Consider the following 23,453-nt stretch of genomic DNA (forward strand, 5'->3'; position numbering starts at 1 on the left):
GAAAAAGGACTCTCATAGCTCTCACCACATGTCTTCCAAACCCCACAGCTAAGAGCATCCTGAGGTCTGACAGGCAAAGTCAAGTATGTGGCAGGCACCTGCTGTCCCTCTCACAAGGTGGCCGCAGATGTGACTTCTATAGCCAGGGTGAGACCAGGGAGGGACTGGGGTTCCAGGGATGGCTCGCCCCTCCTGCCCTAGCATGTTCTCTGTCCTTGCCGTACCTCCACTGTGTGCCTGCCCCCATATGCCCCCTGAAAGAGGTGCCTGGTAACATCTAACGACACAGGATAAGGAACAGGCTGTCCGAGCCTCAGGTGGCCAGCCAGTCCCAAGACCCCTGGGGATGGGAGGTGGAGCCACGCAGATGCTAGACAGCTTGCTGCCTCCCTGTCTGTACGTCAGACGGAGGCTGCAGCTGTGCCTGACTGTCCCAAACAGCCCTGGTCCCCAAAAGCTTGATGGGGTGAAGCCACCCACTGGGGACTCGGAGCCACCTGCTCTTCATCTTTGGTTGGCCCTCCAGGAAGAATCACTTCAAACTCCCCTCCTCACAGCACCCATCAGAGTCAATGGCCCAAACTCAGCACTGAATCTGTGGCCAGCTCCCCTGTATTACAGAAGGACCCAGCCCTCAGAGTGTGTCATTTCATGAAGCAGAGCAGTGCCGGGAACAAAGGACATCACCACGGCTAAACGATGGGCCTGAGCATTCGCAAGCAGCCTGGGCCTCCCTCACAAAAGACGCCTTGCAAGACACAGAAGAAACTGGTCGCCAAAGCTCGTGGGAATTCACTGGGTAATTTACTTGTTGCATCAAACCCAGCAATGGCCAATGGACAAGGCTCAGAGCCAGGGGCTTACACAGGGGACAGAAAAATGTGTAACAGATAGGCCTTTTCCTCAAGCCAACAAGGAAGATAAAGCAGGCACAGGAGAAATGAGCAAACCCAAGCAGCCCGCTCTGGGTCACCTGGCAGATGGGCGGGACAGGAGGCGATGGCACGGCCAGGCTGGGGCTCCCCCTGCTGCGGAGCTGGACCCTGAGGACCCTGGAAGGACAGGAGCCCTGGATGGTAGGCACTGTCCCAGGAGGATGAAACAGCCTATGCTGACTGATAGAGGTGGCAGCCCCCCAGGCATGCCTGGGAATGGGGCACCCTGCTTGCTAGGCGTCAGGTGCCCGAGGAAGGCAGCAGGACAGGACTGGAAGGGAGCGCCGCAGGAGGCTCTGATGTGCCCATGCCTCCAGCAGGCTCTGTGGCATATACAGGGCAGGGGCAGGCCCATCTGGCGGGGAGGTTTGCGGACTGCAGGGAAGTGAGTGGAGGGACCAGCCAGGAGGTTTCTGCTGAGTAAGGCCCCAAAAGGATCCAAAAGAGGGCCAGGGCGTAGGGCAGCGGCCCAGGTGAGGAGCTGTTCTTGTTATTTCTGGTCTTGGGCTTTTAGCTCGTGGGCCTGTGGGGCTCCGTCCTCAGCACACACTGTGGGCACTTCTTGGATGTAGGGAGACCCTCTTTCCTGGTCATTACTTCTCCTGAACCCAACACCATGCATGTGCTATCACCACCTTCCTCTCCACCCTCCCTTTCCAAACTCAGAGCCAGCCACATGGGGTCCCAAAATCAGACAGGGCCCCTGAGGAAACGCTGGGGTGCAAGGGGGCCCTCTGGCGATGAAGCCTGGGTCAGTGGTTCCGACAGGCTTTGCTCATACCCCACAGGCTTCCCTGAGGTGCCACGCTGGACCAGCCAGAAACCCTGTGGGTCCTGAGGTTTGACTCAGGGACATCCATCACCTTCCCTGCCCCGAAATAGGCGAGCAGGGCCGTGGCCTCTCGGCCACCAAAAGGTGCAAGCACACACACACCTGCGCACACCTCATCACAGAAGCAGGGCAGCTCACCCACCCCAAAACCAGGCCCTGCCACCCTCTTCACACACACATTATATTCACATGTGCACCAGGTACACAATGCACATGTGTGAACGAGCACACACGCGCGCACACACACACACACACACAGAGTGAAACTCACCCACCCAGGGGACCGTAACAGTTGCTGTGGTGTCCTTTGCCAGGACTTCACAGAATGAGGAAAACAGAGGCAAACTGTTGCTGCTCGCCTGAGAAAGGCTAGAGGGAGTGGAACTGCAGGAATGCCAGAGAAAAGGACCTAGAGGAGGGTCTGAGGTGGGAAAGCAACAGGAAGACTGTGAGAAAGAAGAGCAGTACACCAAAAGCTCAGCGAGGGCCAGAGGCCCGTCCCTCCACCCGACATCAAGGACTTGCTGGGTGCCCCCATGTCAGCTGCTGCCCCCACCGTCCTGTAATAAACACATATATTCACACTCACACACCACTCACACATGCTCACACATCACACATGCTCACATTCACACATACATACACATGCTCACACACCACTCACACACCACTTACAAACACACCTCTCACATACACATGCTCACACATATGCTCGCACTCACACCACACGCTCACACTGACACATACACATGCTCACACATCAGTCACACACCACTCACAAACACACCTCTCACATACACACGCTCACACTGACACATACACATGCTCACACACCACTCAGTCACACACCACTCACACTCAAACACACCACTCTCACATACACACACTCACACTGACATACATGCTCACACACAACTCACATTCTCACACATGCACATTCACACAATAAACACACACACTCACACGTAGGGAGCAGCACATATTTGACCAAAATACAGTGATGACAGTGAGTGCATCCTCTGCGCGCAGCCAGGGAGGCAGACCCACCCAGTTGTTACCAAGATCTTTAGTGTGTTCGTCAACTCATCTTGCACTAAAGAAATATGAGAATCCTCATTCAAATCACCTATTCTCCATAGTTAAACCTTTGGGAAGATGTGAGAGAAATGGTGTTCTGTATTCGGGACCCATATCTCTCCCCATTACTCCCCCCTCAACCCCCATCTCCGAATACGCAGCTTCAGTGGGAGATGCCTCTCTGGGGCTTGATGATCTGGGCTGGCTGTGTTCAGGCCTCGGTGAGGCTCCCCAGCTGGGCCACCCAGGCTGGTGTGACTGAACACGAGGCTCAGTGTCACTGACCCCTGCCCCCACCTCCTGCCCCTGGCTTTGCTTGTTGTCAGCTGGTCCACACTGGTTAAGCCACCAGCATCAGTGCCTTGGGTAACAGATTCTGGGAGAGAAGTCTCAGACTAAATGCCAGGGAAACACATTCCAGGAAGTCTTCTCACCCTGACCCACAGCACCAACAGCAAGTTTTTGATGGACCCCACCCCAGAATGGAAAATCTCAGTCTTAAGAGCTAACACTCACATGTCAGGCACTGTCCTGAGGACTTGATGCATACTGACTTATCTAAAGCAAACAAAAACCTCACGAGAGAGGGACTATTGCTATCAGCCCCATTTTACAGATAACAAACTGAGGCGCAGAGAAGTTAAGTAACCTGCCCAGGAGCACACCACCAATAAGTGGGTTCAAATCCAGTCAGAGTCTGGACTCTTCACCGTCACACGAAACTGCCCCTTCTTCATCATGTTTCCATAGAAAGTGACGACACTGACTGAGCCGGGCCTCCCTCCTGCCAGAAGCCGCCCTGGCCAGCCTCTAAGGCCCTTGACGCAGGCTGTGAAACATAGCCACGGAGACGCCTCTAGATGTGACACAAACCTAAAAGCACCTGCTGTGGAAGTTGCGGGACTGTGATGACCCCATGGCCGGAAGCATGACATATCAGCACAGAAAGAGCAGCTCCTTTGAGGATTTGGAGAATTCCTTTGTCACCACCCTGGAGAAATCTTGCCCAAGGCCTCCGCACCTCACCCCTGCCCCACACAGAGCTCAAGTAAGGCCTAGATGGTGGAGCTCCAGCAGTGATGGGCCAGTGATCAGAAGGGTGACCTCAGCAAGGGCATCCTCTCAGTTCTAGGATTTACCTGCCCCTCCCAGAGTGGACTCTCCTCCCTCCTTGGCCTACCCCACTGCAAACCTCCCCCTCGCTGCATGGAGACAGGCAGAGACAGGCCAGGGCCACGAGAGGGGCCACGCTGACTTACTTGAAGAAGTCCTCCTTGCAGTAGACGCTCCCGGCCCTGGAGAAGCACCTGTCCGCCAGCTGCATCTGGCAGTCTGCACACTTGAGGCAGGAGCTGTGCCAGTGTCTGTCCAGGACCTTCAGGATGAACTTGTCCAGGATATGCTGGTTGCAGCCAGCACACTGGGGGATCTCTGTGAGGAAGAGGAGAGAGAGGCACTGTGAGCCTTCCACATAGCCCTGCTAACAGGCCAGGCCCTGGACGGGTGCCTTCCCATTCTGCTGGTGGTGGAAACAGACATGGTGCAAAACGCAGGGCTGTTGCATAGAGTTCCGCAGGTTATATGCTACACACAGAGGCGTGTGGTCAAGGGACAAAGGAGGACTCAAAGCTAACCCTTGCTTTGCTGGCCAAGCTGTGTATTCAGGCTTGGGGTGACTGGTCCAGAGAAGTCACCGGCTTCTAAGGGCACCACAAGGCTAGCGGGAGCTGCTAACCCATTCGCGCTGCTGCAGCCCCACAGCCAGCAGGCCAGGAAGCCTCAGCAACAACCACCTCTGTTTCCACGGCATTTTCATGAGTGATTGGAAGCTCTGCTAAAAACACCAGTCCCCAAAGTCACACTTGCACTGGAAGGCCATCTGACCTGAAAAGCAAATAATAAAGATGGTATGGGGGAGGGGTGGGCAGCGATCGAGGTCCAGGCCTGAGGGTGCTCTTGCAGAGAAAATCTCAATATTTTAATGAACTGCGACCAATACCATAGATCGGCTGGATCAATACTTCATCCTGATGTGCCTTCCTGCGCTGCAGGTAGGAAAGCTAGAAACTGCTTTTCCAGATGCCCTAGTGGCCCAGGTTCTGGAGATGGGCCAATCAAACGCACTTGGGAGAGACTTGAATTCAGAACTGACCTAAATGTCGGGACAGCGGAGGGGCAGGCTCCCATTGTGCTGGTGTGGGTATGCGGAGGTGATGAAGTGCTGTGTTGGGTGTTGTACTGTCCTGATCGGTCACAGCAGAGGCAATGAAATTCTGGGGGCTGACAGTTATCCTGGAAGCTCCACCCAGCTGGCTCCACTGAGTTGAAAGCCACCTGCCACCTGATGATTAATCACTTTTCACGTAAATAGAGAAAGTGGATTCTGTTGTCTGCAATGAAATCCTAACCACTGTCCCATCCAGTTCCTGTCCTGAGTGACTTCCTATCTGAGGTCTGTTTCTCTGCCATCCCACCTTTCCAAGGGATTGCTTGGGCATCTGACAGTATTTTGAGTCACTAACTGTTTCAAAGTCTACAAAATGGTCAGGTCTTCACGGTTGAATAAACAGTGCTAAGATCTGGAGCCATTTTCCCCCTGTGCTTTTCAAAAACAAAAGAAGGTAACAAATCGACAAGTATTAAGAAGGAAAAGATAAAAGTGTAACCATTTGGCCTCCTAGAGCATCCTCCTGATACAGCACCCGTGAGGCTGGCAACCCAGGGTTTCCCATGCCTATTATAGACGACGCCTTTGCTTGTTGTTTGTCTAATCACTCACTGCCTAGCACGGTGCCTGGCACACAAGGGTGACACCACAGATGTTTATCACTAAATAATAAATTGATCCAATCCTGTCTGAGAAGCTCACCTTGAAACAGTTTTTCACTGCTTTCTCCTGTACACTCCAAAATGTCAACAGCAGTAAAACCAAATCTCTCAAGAATCATACATGTTTTTGTTTTGGAGATGGAGTCTCACTCTGTTGCCCAGGCTGCAGTGCAGTGGCACAATCTCAGCTCACTGCACCCTCCGCCTCCCAGGTTCAAGCAATTCTCCTGCCTTAGCCTCCTAAGTATCTGGGAATACAGGCGTGCGCCCCCAAGCCTGGCTAACTTTTGTATTTTTAGTGGAGACGGGATTTCACATGTTGGCCAGGCTGGTCTCAAACTCCTGACTTCAGATGATCTGCCCTCCTCAGCCTCCCAAAGTGCTGGGACTACAGGCATGAGCCACCGTGCCCAGCTTCATACATGTTTTTGATTCATCTCATGTATGTTGGTTGTGATATAATTTAAAAGTGTTAACAAAGGAATTAGCCTCAATGTACTAAGAACAATTTTAAACGTACTTTTAAGACATTTGTACTTAAAACCTATAAATAGGCCATTGGGACAATCACTAAATGCCATCACTAGCCCTGTACACAGAAGTGCCAACCTTGGGCCCAGTTACACTCCAGCCCCAGCCTATTCCCTTCATGGCCCCAGCACCACCAGTATTTGTGTGGAAGTCAGACTTGGTATATATGCCTTGCCTGTTGACCCCTTTCTCAGACCAAAATACCCATGAAAACGATCAGGTGTCCCACCCAGTATATAAAGGATTCTTTTTCTTCCTGTCTCCACAGTTTTCCTCCTTGAGAAATACATTGTCCAGCCAATCAGTACTTGCCCCGGAGCTCCAATTTGCCCAGCAAAGTGCTGAGCACATGATGGCCACAGGAGTCTCCACCCAGTGAGGGGTGGGCATGACATAGGGCAGGAGTGTGGACTGTGGAGCTCAGCTGCCTGGGTTTGGATCCTGACTCTGCTTTTTAAACCCAGACAAATGACTCAGCCTCTCTCTGCCTCAGTTTCCTCATGTGTAAAAGGAGGTGACGATGACAATGGTGGTTGTAGGATTGTTGTGAAGAGCAAATGGATTGACACATGTACAATTCTTAGGGCAGGCCCTGGTACACCGTAGGTGCTCAAGACAGGCCTGCTATTAGTAGGAGATAACTGTCATGCCCATGGAAAGGCAGGTTGGGCACCAGGTTCATGGGCATTTTCTCAATGAGCCCTCACAAGAATCCCTGCAGAGATTCCTCTCCCGGGGAGGCCAGGTGGCCTCCTCACACAGCAACTATGCCACCGGCTCGGGGCCATGCCTGTCTGCCCCATGCAGGTACTCACTCAGCCACACCCCCCACCTTTCTCCAGAGGCCATCAGAGGCTGGCTGGCATCCCTGGGGGCCCTGGAAGGTCTTGGTGAGGAGGTAACACATGAGCCCACCAATCTATGAGGATTGGATAGCCAGGAATTCCTTTTGTGTGATGCCCCTCGTCTCAAGCAGGAAAAAATAGGGGCAACTCTGGTCAGGAGGGTTATGAAGGACAAGGGGACACAGTTTTCTCCAGCATGAGCCAAGTTCAGTGTCCCTGCAGTCTGCTGAGCAGCAGAAAGGTTGAAGGAGGAAGCACTGAGGAAGACTGCCCTGGCCTCCTCTTGCAGGGGAGAGGAGCGGAGACCCAACCAGACAGCCCTCCCAGCTCAGGGAAGCGAGTTAAGGACAAAGAGCATGCCATGCCAGCAGGAACATGTGAACAAGGCCTGTTGTGTGCCACAGGGCAGCATCGTGTGCCCACAGAGCCTGACGGTGGGGCCCAGCCATGGCGGGAGGCTGCTAGGCACAGCCGTTCAGGGCCTTATGTCCCATGGCACAGCTGCACCTCGGCCCTGGCAGTCAGGTCAGGGGCTTGTATGAGGAGGATTTCCAGGAGCTGGACCCCAGCTCTGGGGTCAGGTGAGGGGGGCATTAACCCTTTGGGAACCCAGATGAAGCACCATCCTTGCTGGCCCTGGGCATGCAGGCCAAGAGCTAGGCCAGCTCCCCGCACCTCCCTCAGCCCCTGGGCAAGAGGGGCTGCCGATTCCTACCTAATTGTTGTTTGGCCTGCCCCAGAGGAGAGATTTGGCTGTATTTCTCCTCCCAGCCACAAATGCATGGGATGAGGGTGAGGATGTATGCCCATAAAATTTATTTCGAGCAGGGTATCTAGTGGGAGCCTTAATCTGATGAGTATTCAAGAGAGAATATATTAGGGCTAATGTATGCAGGGAACAGCAGGCAGGGGAGTTTTAGAGGCTTGTAAGCAGAGAAGGCATCACGATGAGGAACACCACCAAAAGCAGACAGACAAGCAGCTTCAGCCTCGAGCTTCAAAGACAGGATCGACGCTGGCTCAGTCTGGGGTGCCTCTAGTTTAGAGGTCCTCACAGAGGGGCCCTGGGATCAAACCAGGGCCCTCTGGCTTGGCAAAAATGGAAGGGGCCTACCAAGGGTGCCCTTTAGGTTAAAAATTAAAACGCTTTTCTATTCCACTGTAGATTTTGACAGGGGGATTAAACAAAGATAATTTGGAAATGTTTGAAAAGATCCCCAATATACCAACCACAGTAGTAAAACCAGACATCAGAAGCCTGTTATGAGCCATGTGAGGGCTTGAGTGTCTATTACCTTAGTGAACTGCTCTCAGTGAGGAAGGAACTATCATCCCATTTTACAGATGAGGAAACTGAGCCTTTGCGAGATCAGGTGACGCGCCCAAGGCCCCACAGTCAAGGAGCCAGAATTTCAACGAATTGCCTGCGCTGCTGCTTTCCTGAAGATGGACTAACCCAGTCAGAGAGCTCAAGGGGCCTGAGCCACACCCTTATTTGGCTTGAGCCTGTCATTTTCTAGATAGGAAATGGTGGCAGAGAGAGTCTCAACATGATCCCATGTACAGTGACAAGAGACTATGAGACCACTGACCTCTTGAGCTGCCTAACAACTGGGCAGATGGAAATGTTTGAGGCACAGACTGAGATGACACAGGTATTTAGTGTGTATGTGTCATATGGGACGGACACCTCATGTCCAGGGCAGGGCGGGAAGCAGCAGCCTCTGTCCACAATCTCCTCCCCCAGCTACAAGGCGCCTGCTTGCTGATGGCATCTGTCAAGTTCAGACCCATCCCTGCTCTGAGGATGCGGAGACCTGTGAATTCAGACCCCACAGTCCAGGCAACATGGCCCCCATATAATTACATAGATTAGTAAAAAATATAAACTATCTGGAAATGCCTTTCAATTAAACCTCTAATAATTTAATGTTTACAGTTTAGAAAGACTGGACAGGACAGAGTTTATCTAGGTTTCCTACAAGAAATAAAGTTCTGGTGCATGAACTGGACCTCCCCGCTCTGAGGAAGGAGGCATCAAGGAAGACTGCCTTGGCCTCCTCTTGCAGGGGAGAGGAGGGGAGAACTCCTCACTTGCCCTCCCCTTACAAAGGTGCAGTGGCTCATGTCTGTAATCCTGGCACTTTGGGAGGCTGAGGTGGGTGGATCATTTGAGGCCAGGGGTTCGAGACAAGCCTGGCCAACATGCTGAAACCCCATCTCTGCCACCCCCCCAAAAAAAAGAGCCAGGTTGCAATGAGCCCAGATTGCACTCCAGCCTGGGTGACAGAGCAAGACCCTTTCTCTCAAACAAAAAGGAAAGAAAAGTTGTATCCAAAATTTCCAAGGGGTAAGACAATTTCCAAATCCCCCATAAGCTCAACATGTTTCATGCAGTATTTATTATCTCAAAACTTCACTTTAAAACTGGAATTTGGGTGGGGCGCAGTGGCTCATGCCTGTAATCCCAGCACTTTGGGAGGCCGAGCCAGGTGGATCACGAGGTCAAGACATCGAGACCATCCTGGTCAAACAAGGTGAAACCCTGTCTCTACTAAAAATACAAAAATTAGCTGGGCACGGTGGTGCGTGCCTGCAGTCCCAGCTATTTGGGAGGCTGAGGCAGGAGAATTGCTTGAACCCAGGAGGCGGAGGTTGCGGTGAGCCAAGATGGCACCATTGCACTCCAGCCTGGGTAACAAGAGTGAAAACTCCGTCTCAAAACAAAACAAAACTGGAATTTAAGCAGATGCTTGGAGTCACTAAAGACAAAATTTGATCTATTCATATTAACTCAGTTCCCAATATGAGGAGTCATTTCACTTAAAATGAAAGTTTTTATCTTATCTACCCATAAGTTTTTGTGATGACGCTCTCTGCTGGGGCTTTGCAGAAGGTAAAGAAACAAAAAGTGATGTCCCTGGAACAGCCAAAGAACCTTTGGAAACGCTGGACCACACAGAACAGTACACTCCCCATCTGCAAGGCCCATCTACTAGAACACTCCCAGTCATGCAGTGTGACATAGTCAAGGCACAGACCTAAGCCCACATGTACCTGCACGAACACATACAGACATCCTCACACACACTCACATACACACTCAATATACACCCAGATATATATACACACCCACCCCATACATATATACACAGACATGCATATAACAGACACATACATACAAACACAATCACAAATATACACCTTGAGACATATTAATTCCTACATATACAAAGGCACACACATGTACCAGTCACATATACATACAAACGCACATGCATATTCACATATACACAAAGACACATACTCACATGTACACAGAAACACATGCACACACACATCCTCATACATGGGATGTGGCATTGCCACTCTGGAAAAAAAGGCTAATTCTGAAATGAAGCTCTGTCTATGGAAAGGAAGGCTTAGCTGAATGAGGGAGCTGTCCAATCCTGAAGCAGTGGGAAGAGTGGGGAATGAGTGAACTACAAAAGCAGAGGGAAGTAGAAACATTGTTTTAAATACTTTTTTAGAGGGGGCTCAAAAATACTGGGAGATCAGCCTGGTCAACATAGTGAGACCCTGTCTCTACCAAAATAATAATAATAATAATAAATAAACAAATAAATAAATAAGTAGAAGAATCGCCAGGCATTGTAGGCTATACCTGTAGTCCCAGCTACTTGGGAGGCCAAGGCAGGAGGATTGCCCGATTACAACACTACACTCCCGTTTGGGCAACAGAGAAAGACTCTATCTCAAAACCAAAACAAAACAAAAACAAAAAATCCCATAAATAAATAAATAAAAATATGTTGGGAGGCTTTGAAAGTTTTCAGTTCTGGGCAGAGTTTAGATCTCCAAATCCTCCATATTGCCAATAAATTCCAGATCTAGTCAGACCTGAGCTCAGATCCTCATTCCACCCTGTATGTGATGCTGGGCAAATTACTTAGCTTCTCTGAGCCTTGATTTGCATATCCATAAAATGGAAATAATCATAGCACCCTTTTGGGGTAGCTGTGTCATTTATGGTTGAATCAGGTAATGCATGTACAACACCCAGCCCCCACAGTGCCAGCGTCCAAGGTCAGCTGTTCTCTCGCTCCTTCACTGCCTCACAGCCAGTTGCCAACAAGATGCATGTCTGTATTTAAACTGTATCCAAATTACTTCATGCTTCACTATTTCCCAATCTACCTTTTCCCTCCTTCAGCCCCCTCCTAAACACTCAGAACTCTCCTCCACTCCCTTAATTCTAAAGCATTCAGAAGACACACACTCTCTTCTAATCAACATGATCCTGGAGTATAAACAGCAGACAATGCAGTATTATAAGGGCTCAGTCTTTCTGGAATAAAGAAATCTGGCAGACTCTTTCCTCTGCAGAATGAGGACAAATTTGCCAGACCTTGATCTCCCCCAACATGCGGATGGTAAAAATGAGGAGGTTGAGGCCATGGCTGCCTGATCTTACTTCACTTCGCTGTAATGTATCCAGGTGAGGGTAGACTGGGTTCAAATTAACGTCTGGGGCTTCTAGCATTTTTTCTTAGAGACATCTAAACGCCCAAAGGAAAAGAGACTATTTCTTACTTGATAAGAAATGGCTACAGACCCTTCCCCAGGTGCCAGAATCTACTTCTTCATCGAGGAAGCTTTAAAAACTCACAATATGATGGCCAGCCCTCAAACCACCTGACATGTCGTGGTAGGGGCACACTGGGCTTATTTTTAGAGTGGCCCATCAGAAACTGGATTCCATTTTTAAATCCCCAAATTCCTCCATTAGTGGTTTCTGAAAGCTGGGAAGTGGAAGAGATCAAAAGGTCTGATGTGATCTGTGGCAGACCAAACTGCCCATGCCCCTCTGGCGAGGATAATAAATACTGTGCATTTGTATTCCTCACTCACGTTTCTTTCATTTCCAAGAAACTGCTCTCAAGGAACCAGGGGCCACCATGAAATATTTCATGGAGGGTTTGTGTTTGTTTGATCGATTTTAATTATTTGAAAAATTGTGTTTTCTATCCCCTTGGTCACGGAAGATCAAAAGGGTAAAGGAAAAAAATTTCCACTAAAGAGACTAAAATGAGAGCCAACATATCTGACAATGACGTCTCAAATGTATCTAAAAAAAAAAAAAAGGCATCTTTCTGGGGAAAGGAGTCAGAATTTCAGATATTTCCACTGGGATCATACTGCTATGCACTAAATATTTTTAAGAAACCAAGTTACTTTGTACTGATAGGTAATGTTTAGGCCAGGCATGGTGGCTCACACCTGTAATCCCAGCACTTTGGGAGGCCAAGGTGGGAGGATCACTTGAACCCAGAAGTTCAAGACCAGTCTGGGCAACATAGTGAGACCTTATCTCTATTATAACAGTTTTAAAGGGAGTGTTTCTTTCACTATGCTCTGAGACCAGATTAATATTTTGTAAAATTTGTGCTTTGATGTGCCATTTTGCCTCCTGCGAGGCTTTTGCTTTTTAACTCCCTTTTGGATGAAGTGATCTTTTTGTTTCATGCTTTGACTTGACAGCCTAATGCTCAGGACACGGTTTTTCTTGCTCCCTTCGAGAAAGGGAGGTGGGTCCATGGGGGTCTCTTCCAGGGCTCCCTGTTTGCACACCCCACAATATTCCCGCTCTGGTAACCATCCTCTTGGGACAGCCACCCAAGGGGTGGCTCTGTCTGTGAAGTGGGAGCTTTGGTTCCAGTCTCTGAATCCCTTAAGACCACCAGCACTCTGAACTTGGTCAAGTACTTTCACATCGGCACACCTCCCCCTTCCCAGACATCTTGTGAAGCAGATACTGCCTTCATTGAAAAGGTTCTGAGAACAAGAGTACACAGCTGGGGGCCGAGTTAGGACTAAACCTTTTCCCTGGGTCTGATGCCTTCCACCTGGGCTCAACCAAAGCCACCTCCATCTGGGATCCCAAAACCTTTATGCTGCTGATTTCCCTCCAGAAGCAGTTTTTTGAGCTCTGTCTCAGATAACTTTTGGCCAATATACATTTCCAAAAACATTTAATTGTATTTAAGTTTCTTTGCTGACTACTAACTGAAAGCAGACAGCAAATGGGGCTTTAAGGAATCACATATGCAGTTGAAAAATTATGCAAATGCTTTTCTTGAAATTTTCCATTCCTTTCCCACAGGTAAGGAAGGGTAAACAAGTCACACTGCGAACATTGCTAGTCTGTTGCCTCAGGTTCCCTGAGAAAGAAGGAAGACGGTTTTCTAAAGGCAGTCTTGGGAAATACTGTCAGTGGGGGAAGGGGGTTCATTGATTTAGTCTGGGAATGACTAATTCTAAAATACATCAACAAGGTGAAACCACAGGACATTCCAAGTTATGGCAAGCCTGCCTAAACACACACCTGAGTTCTGAAATATGCTAGTCAAAGATTTATAACAGAGGAGTAGCTACATTAAAATTAGGACATCTATTACTGGATAAATATTTCAAAAATAAACTTTCCAATTCAAAGTAGCCACCATCACTACTCACGACAAAACCGTGTTTTCTGCTCATAACTCCCCTTTTAAATCACCTGGTAATTGTGACCAAAGGAATCAAGGCCTGAGGCCTACGAATCAGCTTTCCATGACAAATCTTGTGCGCAACCCTTCACCAACCCTGGCTCTGTGTCATTAAAGAATATTCACTTTTTGTTGAACAGTTTATAGTTCGTTTTGATATTTGCACTTATTATAAATCAGCATATCTCGAAGAGATAATATAATTTCCCAAATGTTTTTCTAAAATTCCTCTTAAGGGATTTTCACAACCTAGTAAAATATTCTCACAAACAACACAGCTAAAAGCACGAAATTCCAACATTACTTCTTTAAAACATAAAGAGAAAAGGCACATTGAGCGTCAAGGTATTTTATGATGGTGACAGCAGCATTAAACAGAGAGCCGGGCCAGCTACAAAAATATTGGAAAAATTCTAATTTTAAAAACTGGCATCGCATCTAAGGTAAATCATAGTCTCTACCATCATATCCACTGGCACGGTTTTAAATGCATCGACGTACTCAAGTCTGTATATCTAATTTCTTGGTTTTTGTTTATCTTGACAAATGACTAGCGACTAGGAAAAAAGTCAGAAAATCCTCCTCGGATCACAAATGATCACACCGAAAGCCATCCCTTCCCACCGCCTGCTTTCCGGAATTCTTCCCACAGTTAGTTTTATTTAGTGGTGTGGGGGGTGCCTTTGAAAATCTCCTTTGTTCTTTTTCAGCTTAGACAGTCAAAAATAGTGACCTCTTCAATAAAAGAGCAAATAAAAGAGTAAACTGGAGATAATTTCGATGTTATCATTTTAAGGCTGTAATTTGGGTAATATTTTAACAGGAGTCCAGTAACACATGAAATACACAATGTAAATATGTATTTGCAGGGATAAGATTATCTTCTAGGTGATATATTGTCATGCAATTCATATTCTTCAGTAGGGTATCAAATGTTCTCAGTAATTGCAAATAAAACAGAACACTGCATTAGACAAGTCCATGTTCGTATATGGAAATGTTGTAGACATATCTATTTCCACTCATTTTCACATCTAATCACTGCTGCATCTCTACGATGTATTTTTCTAATGCCTCACTCTGTAACAACATTCCATATGTTTGGCACTCTTTCCCTCATAACAAGAAACTTTCAATTAATTTGGCTGCTAGCTTTGTCTCTATTAAGCTATTCCCAGAACCAATCCCTTAACCCCCTACCATTATAATCAAAGCAAATTATACTTTAAAGACATTTGGGGGTGAGGTACTGCAGTAAAACATCTGTGGCTAGACCCAGACTGACAGAGGGAAAGGGCTGGGAGATCTGAGAAAAGAAATCCACCAAATTATAGCAGGAGGCAGGACTCGCCTCCCAGCTCGACTTTCCAGTCAGCCACTCATACAGTTAACCCCAAAGTACATTTTCCAAGAGTGAGTCCAATTCATTTTCACCAGTGAAACCCAACCTGTCCACCTACCCCCAAGAGCAGTGCCTCAAAATGGTTTGTGCTCCGCTTTCATCAGAGATCCTGTAAAACTTAGGACTAAATAAGGTAAAACCTCACAGTGGCATCTAATTTTAGTTGATTTCTTCTACCACAGACAACAAGAGCCCAGCTCCAGGGCAGCTTCTCGCCTATACATAGCACCTGTGCTTCCCACCCAGGGCGCCTAGAGACATGGATCCACCACTGCGCAGCCAGCAGGACCCACGACCCCCAGTAAAACCCCTGTGCCATGAATTCCTGCACTATCCCTTGTTTCTACCTGCAAATATTTTGCAAAGGAAGGACGCGATAGACAGAAGTGGGGTGAGGGGGAAGAGGAGGTGGAGAAGGATGGAGGGAGAAAGAGAGAAATTCAAGATCCCAGACCGCGATGGAATTTTACTAAAAGCATTGGACCCTATTCGCCCACATCTCTTACGGGCTTGTTAACACTCATTCCAGGAAGGGAGAAAGGCAAAACACTGCAACAAAGTAAACCCCCTCAAGGGCACCCCAGCCCGCCCTCCTCAAGTCCAGCCGTCTATGCAGTAATGCATTTGGTGCTGCAACAGCAAACTGCTGCTTGTCTGTCTCCAACCTTGGATTTTTCAAAGTGGGTAATACTCCTTTTGTCCTCTCTTCAGCTAAACTGGTTCCCAGTCCCTATTCGTTCCAAAGCTTCTCAGCTCTATTCCAGAAAAATTTCCCCAATTGAAAGAAGAGGCACAAGGTCCCTTCATCCAGTTCTGCCCACCCTCCCCCACCCACAACTCTTCAATAGGAAGAGGACACAAGTTTTCCAGCCAGAGAAATCCACCTACCATTCCTGCCTGAAGCAAGAGGCTCAAAGCAGACTTCACAAAAAGGCAATAGAAATTACGGTTAATTCCTGTTAACTAATTTTCCATCCCTGCAGCACTGCAAGCCCCAGCCTCCTTCCCCCGGCTCCTCCCTCTCCTCCCAGCACTGGGGTCTGCTAATGCGGGTGCTAAGTAATCACTAATTGACTGTAACACGGAGTGAACGGGCATTAAAATCCGAGACAACTGGGAAGTTAGGACAATGCAAATATTTAGGACTTGAGGCTGTCTACACCTGGCCAGCGGGGTCATCGGGTCACTGTTCAAAATACAAGATGCCCCTGTGGCCCGAGTTTTTGTCTACTCAATGGAAAGAAATTGCTTTGCCGGTTTCCCGGCTCTCCCACCCCCACCCCACCTCTAGGAGTCTGTAAAAATGGACCCTGGTATTTGCAGACCTGCAGGCGGTCTCCAAGACGTCTCGAGGGCTCGCGCAGCCCTAATCCTCACAGCATTTAGTCTACATTCTTGCCTTAACCCCCCTTTGTTTTCGGCGTGTCAAGGGGCAGGTGCAGAAACACCTAGCTTCGGTCGTCCTTCCTTCAACTTCCTGCCGCTCCGGGTTTTATCCCTCCACGGCTTTTCTAGTAACTCATTTCCTTCTTCATTAGTTTCACCCTTCGGATCCCTTTAAAAGACACATTGGTCCCGCCCTCTAATAATAATAATAATAATAATAATAATAATAAAGGGCCTATCCTGCACGAAGCCAACCACCTGAGACACAGGGATGTGCCTGGTCCCAGTCCAGGCGTGGCCTCTCGTGCGGTGGGTGCACCCGGTGGCCCGCACCACCTCGCCTTTCCCGGCGACGCACAGTGCCACCAACTCCCTCCCCTGGTCGATTTTAATTGACGTCTTCGGCCGCCTAGGTAGAAACTCTATCTCCTGAGCCTGACGTTTCCAGCGCTCGTCAAGGTCCGCTAAGCTGGGGAACCGAGCGGGGAGCCGAGGCTCGAACACCCGCAGAACGCGCGGGCCCTGCAGACCCGCCGGCCGCCTCCCCGCTCCCAGGAGGAGGAAGCCCTTCAAAAATGGGAGCATCGCTCTCCCAGGGTTAAACAGTCACAGAAGACTTAAGCCGCCGGGATTGGGGTTTAATTATGTCCTTCCAAGGGCTTGGAACGAAATGGGCCTGAAGAGGGAGAGAGGTTTCCACCCGGCCTCCTCTTAATGGGCGCACCGTCCGCACTCGCGCACTTCGCGCCTATCCTTGCGGGAAAAGTCCCTGCCACCACTCTAAAGGGCGGCAAAGGGGTCCCAGGCCGGGCTAATTCCAGCTCAGTCGGACCTCGGGGCTGCCTGAGAGAATAAGCTCCGAAAACCGGCGCAAACCCCTGGGCGGATGCAGGGAAAGGGCCAAGGCGCAGGAACGCCTCTTGCGCCGTGCGGTGGAAAGAGAGGTGGTCCCTCCTTTGCCCCCTTCTTGGCTGAGACCTTTACCCAAGGCTGCGGGACGCGGTGCGCGGAAAGCCGGCTCCCCGCGGAGGGCAGCCCTGTCCACATCTGCCGCCACCGGGATGCCCCGCAAAACCCAGAGCGCGCCCGGGATTCCCCGGCAAGTGCCCAGGATCGTGCGCCGCCCGCGGGTGCGCAGCAAACGCTCATTTAAATAATCCGTCGTCTGTTCCCCGGGCCACCCAGGCCGGCGTCTGCCCGCGGGATCGCAGCGAGGTCGTGCGGGTCCCGCTCCTCTACCCTAGGACTCCACTCCCGCCCAGCCCTGCGCAGCCCCACCTAGCTCTGGTTTGCCGCGAGCCCGGACCTCCGCCAAGCACGGAAATAAACTCTAGTTAGGATCTACTTCTTCTCAGTCCCGACTTTACGACTTCACGGACACTGGGGACCGCTCAGTATAGACCTTTGCCCCTCACCTGCTGCACCTGCGTGCTACGTGTCCGGCTTTAACAGTAAATTCTGCATGCTGAGCGCCCTGGGATCGCGGCTTCCCAAGCTTCCTTCGGTGCTCACGACCCTCTCAGATCTCAAGGCCATGGAAAAGAGGAGGCTGGAGCCCTCTCGCCCCTTGGGAGTCCTCGGCCATCCGCTGTCCCAAGTGGGGCGCTGCCGCGCACACCCGAGTTTCTCCAAATTCCCTTCTATGTGGTACACTGCTCAGGTCGCGGGCTGAGACGGGATCCTAGCAGTTAGGACATCGGAACCCTCAACTTATCAGGCCCGAATCGGCCGGCGGGGTCAGTCGGCCTCGTCTGTAAAAACTGTCTTGCTCCTGAGAATATTCTTGCGACGCAGGGAAGGAGGTCTATGGTGCCCACGGCTGTTGTATCCGAATGTTGGGAATATGATAGAATCTCAATCGATTTCATTTATATATATATATATATATTTGTATGTGTGTGTGTTTCTCGAACAAGAAGACAAAGCAAGAGTGGAAAGAAGAGCGAACAGCACTAGCGTTTGAGCGGGCTCCTGGCTTGGGCAGTGAATCCATCCCACTCCTTTAAGGAATGGCCTGCAAAAAGGACGGTCAACAACCCCGGGGGCTCGGATCCATGAAGCAACCTGCGCTGGGACATTTAAATTTAAGCCCAAGCACCCAAGAGGAGCCCCAGGAGAAGTCCCAGAGAAGTCCTTCACCCGACCCTACCAAACACAAAATAAAATACCCTCTTCCTACAGCTTCGGGGTTCACCAGAGCGTGTCGGAAGCATTTTAGGAGACAAGAAAGGGGACAGAGACCCCGGGCCTGCATTCCATTTTCCACCCCCAGCCGATACCCCACGAGGCTCCCCCTCCTCCCATGGGGGCTGCCCTCTCCCCCACCAGCCAGACAGGCCACGGGCGTCCTTTCCCTCGGTGCCTGGGGAGACTACGTGGCCGATGGGTCAAAATCGAAGCACATAAAACGTCCCACCTTCCTATAAGCCCCGCGCTTTTCGGCGTCTCCTCGGCTGGCACAGCCGGTCAGCAGGGTCCCGACAAGGGGAGGAGACTGCTGAGGTCCAGGGAGAGAGTTTTGGAATCGGATCAGACGGGGCTCTCACCGCACCCCAAGCGGCCCCCGGGTCGGGCACTCGGATCTTGATGTCCCTACAGCCCGGAAGGCAGCGGGGACGCGCTGTCGGGCTGTAGGGCTGTCGGAGCAGCGAGGCCCGCACTGCGAGCGCGCGACCAAGGTGCGGTAAAAAACCAGGAGGGCGAAAGCGCAAATGGCGAGTCCGCACGGGAGCCTGCGGAGCGGGAGGCGGGGGACCGAGTGGCAAGGAAGAGGCCATGTCTGGAACAAGACTAGCGAAGAGAGAAAAATTATTACATCAGTTTTCCTAAAGAGGATGCACCTCACCCATCCCCAAATAAGCATAAGAATAGTCCAGCTGCCACTGAAATAAGCTGAATTTAAATAGTTTCTTCTAAAATGCCCCTCGAGGGGAGGGCACTAGAGGCACAGAGCTTGGAGACACCTAGACCTGCGCCGTCAGGTGCTCCATTCGTGGTGACTCCCTGTGATGAAGAAGCCAACATGTCTGTGTTGAGGAGGAAACCCAAAACCTTCTAGTTGGTGACTGGAAGGCCCCCTGTGGAAGAGCCTTTCTTTTGTCTCCCCTCCCCTAGGGTTTAAGAGCCTGCTGTTCCGGGAGGCCCAAGGGTGCGCCCCACAACCCCTCCTGCTTCCCCGCTTCTTAGACCACTCGGCCCAATCCCAAGATAGCTAATGGTTGAGTATAATGGTTGTATATGTGGGTGAGGGGACCATGCCCCACCTATCCCCTGGTCCCAGCACCTACAGCAACAGCCAGATCTGCTGCAAGGGAAGGTACAATCCACTCACATTCCAAGAAGAAAGAAAAGGTGGATCCAGAAATCTTCAGGGAACAGTCCCCTCAATTTTGGCCGATGCCTCCTCCAACCAAGGCCACAAAACCCAGACAAAAGGGAGGACTGACCACCCCCTCCAGGTTAGACACTGCCTCGATGCGCCATGTATACAAGTTTTCCACAGTGTGACCTAGACTCAGCCTTGGCAAACTGCAGCTCTGAGTTCTGGGCATTTTGGGAAAGCGACTCCCTGACATGGAACATCAAAGTTCTCTCTAAACAAGGGAAGCAAAGTGTCACTCATTAGTGTCACTCGTCACAAGAAAGGCCGTCAGAGCAGAGACCAACCTCCTTCATCTCGGTCCCAACAGACAGGTCACCTACGGACCACAGCCACAAGAGCACAGGCGTACTGGGTACCAAGGACGCTAGTAAACACACACACCCTTCCCCCACTCACGCAAGCTCCTCACTCTCGCAGAGCTACAAGCAGCTTAAGGACTCGGTGCACCTTTGCCAGGGTTTTTGTTTGTGCAGGGGCTGAGAACCCACTCTGTCCCTACCTGTGTGCGAGGGATGCCTTCTATAGAAACATCTTAGTAAACTCCCCAAGGCTCAGCACAGACATGGAACTGTTTGCCAGCAGTTGACACAAAAACACACAAAGAATAACTATAGAATACAGCCAAGAAACAATCTAGATAGGCTTGGATGAAGCTATCCTTTTCTAGTCCCTTCTCAAAAACTTCCCAGGGAAGCCCAGGGTACACGCTCTTCAGCCTTCCCTCCGAGGTCTCGCCGGACTGAAACCCTGCCATGGAGAGCCGAGGCGCAGGAGGGCGCGCTCGTGCGTCCTAGTTTGTAGGTAGTTACCATCCCTGGGTGAGCAGGCCCTTACTTAAAATAAACCCCGAAGACTTAGCTACCGCACCACAAAAGAAGTCGAAGGCGGAGCGAGGGACTTTTTGGTCTCTCCATGTGCCCGGGGCGACCTGCTAAGCGTGCGAGCCACCGGGGCAGGACTCTCCCGGCGCTCGCCTCGCGCGAGCAACAATTTGGCACCTGTTTTGGCCTCCGCACAGATTCTCTCTCTCGGACTCTCGGCTCAGGAGTGAAGGACAGAGACGGATTCCCTCCGGAAAAACCTCTGCACGCGCACACCCATACACATAGAGAGACTTGGGGATAAACACACTCGGAGCTCCCGCCGCCTAGCTAATTTCGGGCGCGGGAAGAAAGCAGGAGGGCAGGCTAGCAAAGCGCGCACACCCCCCCCCCCCATCTCTACCCCTCCAAACCAGAGACATCCTGAGCACCTGCCCTCGAGTGCGCAAAGGCAGAACCCGGAATTCACAACTTCGTGCGAGTGCTTCTCCCTCTCCTGCATTCCTAGGCTAGCTGGAATGCAGCGAGCAGATTCCCTCGTGAGCAGATTCCCTCATCAGGAGCAGTCAGTCCCCGGCGGCGCACACGGCGGGTGCCGCCAGCAGTAGCGGCTGAGGATGCACCGGCGTGTACGCCTGGGGCGCGGGCTGCAGGGACTAAGAGTGTGGCTGGGGCTTCTCTGCCGCCAGCCTGGGGGCGAGAGACACGCTCTCCAACTTCCCGCCAGCTGGGGTGAAGTTGCATTAGCGGTCCCGCGAGCGTTAACCATCCAGCTGGGGAAAGAAGATTTGCGGGGGACCACCCTCGCTCTCAGGCCTGGCCTACAGCTCGTACCCCTGGGTGTCCCTAAACAGCACTCTTCCTAGTGTTCCAAGGAAAGCCACAGGCTGGAGATGCAGGGTTCGGTACTCGGTACTCAGCTCGCCGGAAGCATGATCCAGACTGAAATTACATTCGGCCCAAAAAAGCCAAGAGCCTGGCCCCTCAAACGCACTCTGGCCGGCGCCCCAGCCCTGTGACCGCCTCTGCGCCCCGGCCGCCGGCCCCTCCCGGCCAAGGCCACCAGCGGCGTCCGGCCCGCCCCGCAGCTGCTGAGGCTGCTACCTGTCTTGTTAGAATTAAATCAGCGAGAAAGGGGGGGTGTCTTACGTTGCATCGGCACACCTAGCATCTCCGGGAGCCCCTTGACAGCCCCCTCCGCGGGGACAGTCGCACTCTGCATCATCTCGGAGCAAGAGCCAGCGAGTCGCAGTCTACGGAGATGTCTCGCTCTCTCGCTCTAGCTCGATTCAGAAATTCCAAAATAATAATTAAAACCCCAAGCAGGCCGCCGGAGTCGCGGTGAAAACCGGGCCCTCCGCCTCTCCGGGAGGACTCCACAGGCTGGCCGGCCCCCTCCCCCCGCCAGTCCCCAGTCTGTTTCCAGTCCCTTTGATCTCGCTCTCCGGGGTTGGTGCACATCCCAGGTTGAGACGCTGTTGCTGCAGCTCTGGCTTTTTTCCTCTCCTCCCTCCCCCTCCCGCTCCTTCCCCCTCCCCCTCCACCCTTCGCGTGCCGGCCGCCCGGGAGGCCGCGGTCACCCGGGCGTTTTGATTCATTCACACTGCAGGAGCGGCCGTGACGTCGCTTTCCGCAGGGAGGCCCGCCCTTCGGCACATCCCCCCACCCGGCGGCGGGCCGCCGACCCCGGCGGGACTGGGGGTCCCGGCGCCCCAAGTGAGGCCTGGAGGCGGGGCGGCAGGGAGCGGGGCGGGGCCTCGCAGGCCTGCACCCCCGCCTTCGCCCAGCCGTGCGGGCTCGCGCCCCGGGTATAAATCCTGCGGCTGGCCAGCCGCGGCAGCAGGTGGTCGGAGACGGCGGCGCCCGGGCTTGCGGGTCTCCGCGGGTTCTAAACTTGCGCGGCTCGTGTCCTCCTTACTCCTCTGTTCGGTCCCGTGGTTGGGGTCCCGTGGGTGGGGCAGGGCAGTGGCCGGGGCCGGGCGGGGCAGGCGGTTGGGAGGCCGGGGCCGCGTCGCCTTGTCTTCGCCTTGCGCGCTCTCGGGCCCCTGCTTCTCTCCGCCGGACTGAGCGCGCTCCGTAACCGGATGACTACATCCATCTTCCTCCTCTTCTCCTCTGGCCAATTCCTTTCCCGCCGGCACTTCCCAGCCCCTACTCTCTCTCCCCCGCGTCTGGCTGAGGCTGGGCCAGGGACAACCCGTACTCGGCTCGTAACGCGCGAGTCACGCGGCGGGCTGTGGCGACCCGGGCCGGGGAAGGCGGCCAGGGGCCGTGCGCAGAGGTGGCGGGGCGCAGGTCCCCCGCGCGCGGCCCCGCGGACCGCAGCCGGAGTTCGCACTTGCCTCCCGCTCCGCCGGGCAGGGGCCCCAAGCCAAACGGCGGTAGGGTCTTCCCGGCAGCCCCTCCACCGGCCGCCCAGCTCCGCCCTTTCCTGGGTCCCCAGAGCCCGCTCTGCCTCTGGCTGCCGCCGCGGGCGCTTTGAACCGTCCCCGACCTCGTGCGTGCAGGACAGCAGCGAGCACACGGACGCCCAGGCTGACCTGCGAAAGGGCTTGCGATGCTTACTGTATTTACGAGATGCAAGTGGAGAGAGAAACGCTTAAAACAAATTCTCAAAGCGAGTTAGTTTCTGGCGGAAATACAACAGAAGGCCCAACGCTGGGACGAGGACTCCTCTGACGCTCCATCAGGCGCTCGACGCCTCCGGGCTGCAGGCGCCGGAAGCCCACCCCGCCTGCCCCAGACCCACCCGCTCTCCTGCCCCCAGCCCCCACGGCATTTCCTTCCAGAAATGCAGACAGAGGACGCGTCCTTCCAGCCTGGTGGGGTTCAGCTTAAGCGGGAAGGGGGACTATGTGCCCTCCC

General features: G+C 52.2%; 1 protein-coding gene across 2 annotated transcripts in view; it reads right to left on the reverse strand.

The window, feature by feature from the left end:
- LHX4 (LIM homeobox 4) overlaps positions 1-22,057 on the reverse strand; it is a 46,495-nt gene extending 24,438 nt beyond the window's left edge. The window contains exons 1-2 of one of the 2 annotated variants that reach the window (XM_035279968.3): positions 21,738-22,057; positions 4,104-4,275 (exon numbers count right to left, since the gene is read on the reverse strand). In XM_035279968.3, the coding sequence (XP_035135859.2) occupies positions 4,104-4,275; positions 21,738-21,813 (248 nt within the window). In that variant the 5' untranslated portion in view covers positions 21,814-22,057. Of the gene's footprint in view, positions 1-4,103; positions 4,276-16,324; positions 16,468-21,737 lie in introns of those variants that run through there. The other variant, XM_078356168.1, reaches the window with a different exon arrangement.
- Positions 22,058-23,453: the final 1,396 nt, after the last annotated feature.

This window comes from Callithrix jacchus, chromosome 18 (genome assembly GCF_049354715.1).
Source record: "Callithrix jacchus isolate 240 chromosome 18, calJac240_pri, whole genome shotgun sequence".
NCBI classification, from domain to species: domain Eukaryota; kingdom Metazoa; phylum Chordata; class Mammalia; order Primates; family Cebidae; genus Callithrix; species Callithrix jacchus.